A 12,159-nucleotide genomic window follows, 5' to 3' on the forward strand; every position below is an offset into this window, starting at 1 on the left:
GAAAAATAATGCGTATGTGCTTCCTGCTACAGTAGTGGAAAAAGAATATCCAAGCAAAACACAGGGAAGTAAAAAAGGCAGTTTTTGAGCATGGCATTTACAGGCACTGGGATAGTTCCAGTTTATAGTTACACAAGGAAAGCTAAACCGAGTAAACATTTTTTTAAAATTTACTGCAGTAAATTATTTGGGATAGAGCTTTTCACCCTTCTCAAAATAAAAAGACCTTATTGAAAATTGTAGATTTGAAATTCGATGTTACTTTTGAAATCATATTTTTATAATAGTAATGTTAACATTATCAGGACTGTGTGACTTATTTGTAGGTGTTACAAAAGACTGACAGCACTCAGCTGTGAACAGTTTTGTGGGAAATGGAGGAGACACATTTTTTTTCCCCTTTAAATATTTGATGCTGTATGACCTCCTTCCTCTCTTGATAAGTTTTCATAACATTGCTGGGAGTTGTGACAGATCATCTGAGAAAATGCAAGTTTACAACTTTGTAGGATACAATTAGTAAAATAGAGCCTTAATGAGCAGATAATAGGTGATTTTAAAATTGGTTTAGAATTTTCTTGATTACAGTAGTAGCAAGAGTATAGAAATAAAGGCACGACTTTTTTCTCTTTAAAAATATTGTTTGTTAGCTCTTCACTGTGGTATATTGTAAGTCTGGCTTGTTGTACAAATCGTCATGCATAAGAAGTGGTATGTACAAGAAATATGCTTTAATTGGCTTCCTGAAAGGCATACAGCTGGTCGTATCTGAAATTATATGGTTCCTATTCCTTTCTCTAGAGACAAAATTATTTAGCTTTCCTATATATTTCTCTTAATACAGTGAAACTGAATGCAGAAAAACTGAAAAAAGGTTAATTTCCTTTTGCAGATGTCTAAAGGCACAATTAGGTTGTGAAAGTCTGTCATAAAATGCCTTTGAAGACAAGAGCTGGTTATGTCCAAAACCTGCTTGTTTTTCTGATTTTAAGAAAAAAATAGACTATCCAGAATTAATATGGCCTGTACTTTAAAAATCAGAAAATTTACCATTTTTTATGATCAGGGAATACCACAAAGGGAACCGTTAATATATGCCCATGTATGGTTTCTTCCACATTTTGTCTCATGATCCTGACTTTTTTTAGAGAAGGAATACTTGGATTAAAGATACATTTTTAACATGCAGATTCTGCCCATACCCCACTTTCAAAATCTCTTCAGTCCTTTTCATTCCTACAGTGCAGCACTAATTTGTGGGGTATCTTCTGGACAGATTTAACAGGTGGTCAAAGCCACCTGTACTTTTACACCGTTACCTCCAGTAGCATGTCTGATCTTTCTTATACTTAGCTCAGCCACAATTTGATACTGTTTTCATGTATTTTGATGTATTTATTTCATTGGGATGCAGTCCTTGTTGTGAACAGCATGTCCAGACCCATCCCTCAGATTGTTGTTCAGTTGCAGTGTCAGACTTCTTTATAAGCTTCAATTTTGTTTTAGTTACCTGTTAAGGGTTAGAATTCCAAAAATATTCAGTAGTTTTAAATGAGATACAGCCGAGCATAATACAGTGACCACGTAGTTTGGTACCTGAATAGTCTGATTTAAAAGCCTACTCCTCCTTTAGTCTTTATCTTACACTGGAGAATTTGTGCTAGATGTAAGTGCAATTTTTCATCATGTGTGTGCACAGTTAGTTAATCAATGTGTCTTTATACTTTTTCACCAGGAACCTGACAGCTGGGAAATCATAGAGGGTCTGAAAATAGGCCAGACAAATGTCCAGAAGCCAGACAAACATGAAGGTTTCATGCTGAAAAAGAGAAAATGGCCTTTAAAAGGTTGGCACAAGGTAAATGGCTCATAAAACAGTTAAAAGATTATTACCTCGTTTTGTGAGTTGGATTTTTTTGTCTAGAGGAAATTAGGATGTCAAATAAATGCCCAGGCTTTTGGTGTATGACTTTTTCTTCAAATTGTGTAAAGAATTAGTTTGCACACACAGCTCATGGCTTCCAAATCACAGTGCCTGTTGCCTAATGTTGTATTCAAAATCCAGGCAGGAGTTGTAAATAATGCAGCAGATGCCTTGTGGTTTATCAATTTTTTTGGTTTAATCAATATCCCTTTCGTTCTTTCCGATATATTATAACAAAATGCACCCATGTGCTGTAAGATGGCATTGAGTTTACGTTAAAGTCACAGGACTTCATGGTAGCAGAGGAGAGCTGAGGGGCTTTTGCATGCAGCCAAGGTGTTTGTACGGTAGAGCGTTCCCCTTCAGGCTTGCTGACTTGGCAGATTTGCTAAGCTTTGTCCCTGAATTTTGTTTGTCGTCTTGATTGCAGTCTTCTGTGTGGAAATGCAGTAGGACTATGCACTTTTGCCATTAGATGTCTCAATTTAAAAAAAAAAAAAAACCAAACAAAAAAAACCCACCCCAAAACTCAACCCCAAATCTCTGTTTCTGTTTGGTTAATTTGGAGACATTTCTCCATGCATAATTCTACCTTTTGTTAGCCCTTAAACCTGGTATTCATAAACTCTTTTGTCTGTATTTTATACCATAATAATTACATTTTTTTTGCCCCGTTTTTAGCAACAAGATTTGTGGTATTGATGCTCACCCATCTTTTTGTAGCTGAGGGTACTTGAAGCAGGATAGTTTTCTGGGACAGAATGGGTTTTACTGCAGAGGATAGTGAAGCCATTTGTTATACACAGTGTTTTTTTTCTGGGAAAGCATTAACTTTGCTTTTCTTGCTAAACACTGTGGGATTTACTCAGGTCTGAATCCAAATGCAGTCCATACTAGTATAAATTACACTTTTTCCTAATTTCTCTGTTCTTTCTGAATGTTATACTAACTTACGCATATACCTGCCACCCTTTTTTGTGCCCAGCTATCCACCTTAGATTTTTTGGTTTTGTTTTACTTGACTAGAGTTTGTAGTTTCAGCAGCCAAATACATATGCACTACTTGAATTTAGTCTAGGGGAATTAAAGGATTTCAAACTGACATACCTGAAACACTGAAAGAAGAGAAAAGGAGAGCTTATTTTAAAAATCCCACACAAACAAACACAACACCCCCCCCCCAAACAAACGAACCCCCAACAAACCACCTCCGCCCCGCAAAAAACCCGAAACAATCAGATGTATAAGAATATATTAAATAACCCACTGATTCCACTCCTTTAAAATACATTATGTTAATCTGTTGTTTCTTGGACAAGAGTCTGTTTTGATAAGGAACTTTATAGGAGAGCAAGAGGAGTCCAACTTTCACAGTTCTATGAAGGAGATCACTACTGATGATCTGTTTTTCATACTGACTTTAGAGCAGTTACCTGTGTAAATAATTTTTAATGTAAGAACTTTGCAGTTCATCATTCCCCTCTACTCTGCCTCACATTTCACCTTTTCACCTAAGGATCTATGCTGAACTTATGTTACGAAACTCTGGATTGGTTAATAAGCTTTTTTTCGTTTGTTTTTTTTTTTTTTCTTTTTTTTTTCGCCCAACTGTTCCCTCAATATCCTGCAGTTTCCCTAACAATACTTTGCTGAGAGCCCAGTGAGGAATTCCAGAGACAGTAATTGTAGCGTGTGCCGTGCTAGCTAGCAAAGCCATAGATAGCATCCTCTGTCTATTGAATGTTTCATGTCATATCTGACAGCTCTGAATGTGCTTTAGTAGCATACTAGCTATAATGTAGCTTATAATTTTCTGAATTATAATTTAGAGTAGTTTATAATTTTCTAAATTGCAGTATGTTTTGGAATGAAATATGAGGAAAGGATGTTTTCTTTTGTGTGTGGAACTTAGAGCTGCAGAGCAATATAAAATGAATATCACTATATCACTTATAATCATGTTCTTGTGAAGTCCATTAAAGGCTATACCTAGTTAAAAAAAAAACAACAACCCAGAACAAAACCTCCTCCTGTTGTTTTGACATCTTATTCAAGAAGTTATGTCTCCAGGAAAGCACTGTTTTCTTGCCCTGCGTGAGATATTGGAATCATCTGTTGTGCAACTGACATAATTTCCAGAACCATCTTCAGGAGATATTTTCTGCCATCTAACTACTGACGCTGCTCACAGTGTTGATTTAAGAGGTTTACATAATGAAAACATTTTCCTTTCCTTCCATGTCAGACAGCTGAGCGCGCCTAGGATAATATTTTGCTGTGTACTAGATTTTAACATAGGTTAGTGCTTTAGGTTAGACTCTAAAAATATGAATTACTTTCTATTAATTAGCGTGTTTTGAAAGTTAGTGGTGGGAAACGCAAGTTAGTGAATCTCATTTCAAGTCTAGGTTTCCTGCTAGGCTATATCTTCATGCTGTGTGCCAAAGTCTATGCTAACTTGTTCACAATGCAGCTTGAGTGCAGCTAGGGCAGCTAGGGCAACTTTAATTGCAGGAAAACCACATTGTGACTAGAGGAGTCTGCTCTCTGCTGTAAGTAAGAGCCACTCAGCAAAATAAAGGTGTAGCAATGGCACAGGTAGACATCATCAAGTGAGCCTAGTCCTGGTAACTTTGTCAATGAGGATAGAGTGGCTCACACCATATCAATGACTAACACCCAAAACAATAAGCCCTACCATGACCTGGGTATGTTGCTGGGAGTGCTGTAGTATTTACGCTTCTACTAATACCTGTATTAGCTAGACTACAGCTAGAAAAGGCATAATCAGCATGAATTAAAATCTCATCTTTACCTCGCTGTGTATAGGTCTATCAAGAGGCACAAAGTTTTGGATGGTAGAGCAGTGTCTTACAGCCCGCGTTTTTTCCCAGCTGGAGATCAAGGAGACCACAAAAATATCCATATGTGGGTCTTCCTTTTGGGATGTAGATCTTGCACTAGGAAAAGCTTTTCAGTTTCTGCTTAGGTAAGGTAGGTTGTTAATTGTAAATAAGACCAGCTTCTGTGGCAAGAAAAACAGGAAGATGGAGAAACAGACATAACTCTTTTAGCCTACAGTTTCTTTCTTATAGAGTTTATTGAATTAGCTGGAAAACTGAAAAAATACCCTTCATTATTGAGGTTTGTTAAGTTAAACAAGAGAAGTTAAAAAAGAGAATCTGGTTTTTCTTGCTTAGAAGATAATTGTGTCAAAACCAAGCAAGAGTATATTCAATACTGTATTTATCCTCTCTTTCAAACCTACAAACATTCCTTAATTGCTACAGAGTAATCCTTTCCTTTTGCAGATGAATTACTGTACACAGTTTAAATTGCACCTGCTCATTAAGAAATAATGTCTTTTTTTTTTCTTTCTTTTCTTTTATTTTCTTTTCTTTTTCCTTTCAGAGGTTTTTTGTCCTGGATAACGGAATGCTGAAATACTCAAAGTCACCAATTGATGTAAGTAAAGTTGAAAACCACTTTAAAATTTGTATTAGAATTCAGCCTGCCAGGATGATTAAATCTTATACTCACTCTAAGCATATTTATGACAATGCACACATGAAAGTTGTTGATGTATTCAAAGAGAGAGCTCTATATGGAAAGCATATAAGGTTTTGGTTGAGTTGTGTTTTGAAGAACCTTTTCTTACTTATATGAAAATAAAAATTACGTTACCTAAACCAGTTTATTTAATGAAGGTGCTTGAGAGATTAGTCTGACCACGTACTTTTCTTTTTCAATTTTTATGTCAGTCAGAGCTGATTATTCTGAGATACGTGGTTAGGACAGAGAAGTAATTACAATGTGCCCAAGAGATATAAAGGGTAGCATTAAATTAGTTAGATCTGATACCAATAACTATCAAGCAGTAGCAGCAGGAGCTGAGTACTGTCTGATTATCTATGCTTCTCACTTATCTGTAGCCGTGTACTGGTGTGAACCAACACGCTTTAACTTTGCACTTGGCTCTGCACTGGGCACTTCTTGTGAGATACTTTTCTCTGTCTATAAATAGCAAGTGGTTAATCCGACTACAGGTTTTATTTTTTTAATATAGCTTTATATGAAAATGTTTATAAAATGAGAAATCATTTCAGCCCCAGATATTTTTCTGTTAAATATAGTGAAGTGCATGATACTACCAATTTCTTACCCTGCTTTTTGATTTTAGATACAGAAAGGCAAAGTCCACGGGAGCATTGATGTCGGTTTATCAGTTATGTCTATAAAAAAGAAGGCTCGTAGAATAGATCTTGACACAGAAGAACACATCTATCATCTGAAGGTAAAAAGTGGTGCAAATACTTATTCTCTTTTCGTCCACAGTGGAAATAAATATAACTGTAAAAGATGCACAGAAAAGTAGTATTTTGAATGCTTTCTTGATAGTGAATTTGTTTCCAGGTGAAGTCCCAGGATTCATTTGATGCATGGGTTTCAAAATTACGCCACCACCGGTTGTACCGTCAGAATGAGATTGTGAGATCTCCGAGAGATGCTAGCTTTCATATATTCCCTTCCGCCTCTACTACAGAGTCTTCACCAGCTGCTAATGTGTCTGATGGAAAGGTATGTAGTGTTCTTTTGTTGAAAACTCATACCTGCTGGGCTTGCTCATGGGCAGTTTCAGTGGGCTCTGCCTGTAATGCCAACGGAGAGGAGTTTCCACTGTGGGAACCAATGGCCAGCAAAAAGCTGTGAGTGTGTGCAGCTGAAGGACTGTCTAATTTAGCCTTACAGCCTTCATTAATGGGCTGCTGTAGAGATCTTGCAAAGAATTCAGCATCCCCAGAATAATTTGCACTTGCCTTTGTCATCAGGGATAAATCTGTCTTTTTACTGTTTGATAACATTTTTCCTCTTAAATAACAGCTTTTCTAACTGCTGGTTAACAAACGCAGTTTGCTTGTGAGGTTCTTGGTTTGGTTCTCCAACATGCTGTACAGAAAAATATGCTTCTTGGGGAACTATATAGCCAAGTCACAGATGTCACTGAAATCACAATGCATGTTTTGTTTTCTTATTCTGAAGTAGTATAGTGATTACGCTGACTAAGCAACATAGCAACAGTAAATTTAAGCATTTTATTATGTCTTAGGTGCAACAAAATAGTTTCCCCTGTCAGTCTCCTATACCTTGCAGTAACAGCCTCCCTGCCACCTGCACTACTGGTCAGAGTAAAGTAGCAGCCTGGTTGCAGGACTCTGAAGAGATGGACAGATGTGCAGAAGGTTAGTCTTTACAGCAAAACTGCTTGTTGATATAAAATAAGAAACAGTCAATAAAGTGGTTAAGGTAATTAGATGCTTGTGGTGGCAGCTTTCCTCTCTGCATTGTTGGGGATGTTGCTTTTAAAATTTATCTTAATAATGTGTATTATCTTAATGGATATCATTGGTCCAGACTTGTTGCTGACTCCCATAGAAATAACAAGTGCTTAACATCTCTAAAATTAAAGCTTTTACTTAGATGCCTTACTACTAAGGATTTAGACATTTGACTTTTTTAATGCAGTAAAGCGCCAATGACGGACATCATGGCACAAAAAAAAAAAAAAGTCCAAACTGAAGAACCGAACATATTTTTGTTTTAATATATTTTTCTTTTATATCTGCTAGATCTTGCTCATTGTCAGTCAAACCTTGTGGAACTCAGTAAACTTCTTCAAAATTTAGAAATACTACAGAGAACTCAGTCAGCACCAAATTTCACAGAGATGCAGGTAAATATCCTTGAACATAAATCATCACACTGAAACATTAGTTCTTTGTGTCAAGGGAAATATAGAGATATTGACTGTTAATGATTTTCTGAAACCATCGTAACTCTTGGATGAAAGGTTTATCTTATATGTTTATCTGAATTATGTGTGATAACATTTCATGTGTAAAAAAAGTAATTAAGGCCTATTAATTTATTTGAGTTAAATAGCACAAATCGAATGACTAAGTCATTTGTAAAGCAAAACTGAACTGTTGTAATAGAAATATACATATACATTGAAATTGTATTTGCGGAGTTTTTGTTGTGCTGAGTAAGATATCATTTTAAGTTTTTAAGGAGTGGAGACCCGAAGACCCTCAAAGATGAAGTTGCATGCTCTAGAAAAGAGGGCATAGTACAAAGGTCCCAAGGGTTGGACAGTTTCCCAGTTCAGAGTGAGTTTACCTCTTGACCACAAGAAAGCAACAGCAGATCCTAAATCCTTCCTTCCCTTTTCACTCAGTCCCCTTGAATACACAAATCTCCCAGTGGTGTTGGTGCGTTGGGAAGTCTAGTTCCAATGAGGTAACGAGACTTACCATTGATTTCGGGAAGAGGTGAACTCTACATTTCTCTCAGTAGTACCAGAATAGAAATCCATGAGGATTTCAAGATCTGGTCCTAAATATTGTGCGCTCATGAAGAAAGTATATCAGTAGTTTTGCTAAGTGAGCTAAATATACCATGCGTTTATAGAGTGTATGGGTAGCTACAGCGGGTCACTGCTGTAGTTGCAGGCCCTGGCAGTGGCATTCTTCTCCTTACTTTCTAACTTTTTGATGTCTAATGCTATAATTCTTTACTAACTTGCTTTACTGTCTGTGTTGCTTGTGTCAACTTAATAGTATTTTGTTGCTTTTAACTATTTGTGTAATGTAGGCTAACTGTGTAGATATTTCAAAGAAAGACAAGCGGGTCACAAGACGATGGAGAACAAAAAGTGTCAGCAAAGATGCAAAAATTCAACTTCAGGTACTGAATGCATAATGCTTTACTTTTCACTGTACTTTTAGATTAACTTTTAAGCATGAAATGATATATTAGCTGAAAGTAGGAAGTCAATGCACTGTCTCCTGTGCTCCTGAGGAAGTAAATTAAATCTCAGTTTGTTGTTTAAAACCTAGAGAAGATAGTGAGAAAAAGTATTGATTTTACTTTCATTCATGTGAAAACATTGCCATCTAGGGAAAGGAGGGGGATCTGAATACTAGTCAATTAAGGTGCAACAAAAGCAGTATGCATGCAGCACACAGCGATATTGATGTTCTATCTCAAACTTGCCGGGAAGGGCAGTTGAACAGGTGACATCAAGTTAAAAGCAGAAAATATGACTGAAATATTAAACACACCAGTTGTCTTTGTCAAGACCTATACCAGGAATGTTACCAAATAGAAGAATTTTCTCAAGCCTTCTCTTATGGAAAAGGCCTAGTATGGGAACAAACTGAATAACCCAAAGAATACATTATGTGAAGAAAGAATTTACCCTGTTCTGCCTTATAGATGAAAAGTAAAAGCACAGAAATAAGAATAATACACTTGTGTTACTGCTAGAGCCAGGGTGTCTCACTGTGATTTGTCAGAAGCAGTTGTGTGTTTAGAGGCCTAATCTGAAACCTAATCCTTTTTATAATTGAGCAACTGATAATAAAGACTATATGCAACTGACTTCAGGAGCTAACAATCACCACTGTGCTGTCTGCTACAGAATAAATAAATGTGAGAAACTTCTGATCCATTTAAATTCCTTGAAATTCATGCAAACTTTGAAAGTCTTTAATATCTCCCCTAGAGGCAAAATAAGTTTTCTGTGACTCATTTAAGATTAATAATCTTAAGGAAAGAAGAAATCGTAGTTGCATCAGCTTTCTCATTGCAGCTGTTGTAGGTGATTTTTCTTTCTACCCGTTATACTAGATAAATCACAGTAGGTTGAACAGTGAAGCATCTGTTAGGATTAAAAAGGTTTATTAACCAAGGAATTTTGGTGATCAATGTCATGTCCCATTACCTGCATTTGAACGATCGCTGTGTTTCCCTGCTGCTGAATAACAAAGGCAAATAAAAATATGAGGAAAATGGCTGCAAGTTCTTGGTGCCTATGAAGAGACAGAGTCGACACTGCGTATTCTTCTTTCATGCCACAGTGGTCTCAGAGAAATTCCTCTCCACGAAAATGATGAAAGCAGTCAACGTATCATGATATAGGGTGGGCCATGAGGAATTACGAGCTGTTTGAGTGTTGCCTGCACTTTACCAAAGTGACGGTGGTCTGAGCTTCTGTCATTTTGGCACATGACTCTCAAACTGCTGTTTGTGGCTTGGCAGGAGCCTCAGCTCCTGAAATTCTCAAATGCGGTCAGTTTGCAGGTTTCCCTGCGAGATTTTGTGTGCATAGCCCTGCTCTACACGGGTCTGTCACTTCTGGATTGATAACGAACTCTGACTAACCTGGGTCAGCATTAATTCCTGGCAAGCTTAATGCTGGAAATGTAAAGCTTATTTTGTTAGAGCAAAGCATTAAGTCGTTGATGACATAATGATGATGATTTACAAGTTAATTTTCAGTGAAACAGAAACAAGAAAATTATTCTAAATTATGTGGAAGATGAAGACTCCTTTTTGGCTGCTCCATTCTCTTGCCTAGTTTGATGGGCTTAACACATTGTTTATTCTTCCAAGCGCTGTCCTGTCCCAGGAATGGTCTAAAGCTGCCATCCGTGGAAGATGGCTTCACTCTGGCTCATTGAGTTATTCCTAACTTGCTCATGTTGCCATTCCACTAAAATGTAGATTTCCTCCCATGGCTAGGTGCTTTTTAAGTTTCCAGTCCCATTTTGTTCTTCCGTTAGCCATTCCTTCTAGCTTCCTTGGCCTTCCTTATAGGTCATTTTTTCAAGACTACTTCAACTCTTTATAAACTGTTTATCAGGGCACCCACTACTGAGAATCACTTTGTCTAATTTGCGATCTTTTTCTAATTTGTTTCTTTATGGTGCCTACACATGATTTGCTATTAAATGGTTGACACTTAGTACTAAGAAAACGTCCGTTATCCTTTTCCTTTCCTCATGCCTCCATAAATCTCATTAATCTTGGGGGATAATGCTAATACCAACATAGTAACTTTAAGGTAGCTGCACTGTTAATTCCATTTTAAGTACTTGCACCTATTTATAAGCAGTCATGAACTACCATCAAAAGACTCTCTGTTTAGTATGATGTTGAGAGCCATCCTTCTGGGGGGCATAAAAATTAGGGAGCTCTCTATATAGGTGTCTTGTTCACGAGTAATGGGGAATGAGGGTGTAATTTTTGCTAGCTCAGCTTCCGCTGCGTAAGATGCAAGGAGAGAATTCTCCCATCCAGATTTTCTATTGTACTTGTTACCAGTTTTTTGTTAATAAGGTAGCTTTTGTTGTATTCCTGCTAACACATTCTTCAGTGTGAATGCTAGATGTGTAATGTGTTTAAAACATACTTTTTCTTGTAAGACACATACTTTTTCTTGCTTTGTTTCTTAAAAACATATATTTACCAATTAGGTATATCAGTTCCGTATGCAGTTAACTTTACTCACACAGCTAATCCCAGTGACTAGAGTGGGGTTACTCCACAAAGTAAAATTGATTGTAGCATTTGTGTGTACATTTGCAGGTTTGGGGATTTAGTATTGCTAAATTATTTAGAATTAACAGCTTAATTTACAAGCCTTTACTTAACAGTAATACATGGACTGCCTTTCTGAAGAAAGATTGCTTTTATGAAGGAGGTTTATTTTGTTTTTAAATAGTCTATTTAAAGTCTTATTAAAATGGCCTGCAGCAACAGGTTAGTTGACCTGTATTCATTCATTTTACAAATGATGCTTCTATACAAAAACTGAGTTGTGGTTTAATTTGTTTTGTTTTTTCCCTTTGGGTAAAAGACCAATTTGTCATTCTCAAGACAATCTAAAGATCTTCAAAAGAAGAAAAAAATATTACTAAAAAACAATGAAATGAACTAATGTTGGTTTGATTTCCCTCAGAAGCTTGAAGTTTTCATGTCCTAAGACAGATTTTTTTTTTTTTTCAATAATTTTTTTCTGGGGTGGGGAGTAGTTTAATAGGCAACTATATGGAGCGACCCGAAAAGTCATCTTGGTCTACCAAGGCTTTCAGCTCAGAAATGAAACCAGACCTGAAGACCGGCTTATTACCATTTCCCTTAAATAAGTATTTCTTTATAACCTAACTCAGATTGTGACCTCACTTTCTATTGTGTTGAGAGGAGTGGGTGGTTCTGCTCATTGTTCCAATTTTAATGATGTATACCTGCATTCTTAATCTTAAATATATATATATATTTGTGCAAATGTCTCTCTGTACATTATATATTTATATACGTCCCTATTAGTTAAACAAGAATATTCATCCAAACTCTTATTCACAGGATAGAAATACTTCTGTAGAGCATAAAGA

The 12,159-nt window shown here is 36.5% G+C and overlaps 1 protein-coding gene across 7 annotated transcripts in view; it reads left to right on the plus strand.

Moving 5' to 3' along the window:
- The window catches only part of OSBPL6 (oxysterol binding protein like 6), a 111,071-nt gene that overhangs the window by 66,188 nt on the left and 32,724 nt on the right, over positions 1–12,159 (plus strand). For 6 of the 7 annotated variants that reach the window (XR_010071886.1, XM_063340497.1, XM_063340498.1 and 3 more), the window contains 7 exons: positions 1,736–1,858; positions 5,336–5,389; positions 6,105–6,218; positions 6,338–6,502; positions 7,032–7,164; positions 7,552–7,655; positions 8,576–8,668. Coding sequence is in view for 6 of the 7 variants with exons in the window: in XM_063340497.1 (XP_063196567.1) it covers positions 1,736–1,858; positions 5,336–5,389; positions 6,105–6,218; positions 6,338–6,502; positions 7,032–7,164; positions 7,552–7,655; positions 8,576–8,668 (786 nt within the window). In the remaining variant the exon portion in view is untranslated. The remainder of the gene's footprint in view (positions 1–1,735; positions 1,859–5,335; positions 5,390–6,104; positions 6,219–6,337; positions 6,503–7,031; positions 7,165–7,551; positions 7,656–8,575; positions 8,669–12,159) is intronic. The other variant, XM_063340501.1, reaches the window with a different exon arrangement.

The sequence above is a fragment of the Chroicocephalus ridibundus genome, chromosome 7, assembly GCF_963924245.1.
Source record: "Chroicocephalus ridibundus chromosome 7, bChrRid1.1, whole genome shotgun sequence".
NCBI lineage: Eukaryota > Metazoa > Chordata > Aves > Charadriiformes > Laridae > Chroicocephalus > Chroicocephalus ridibundus.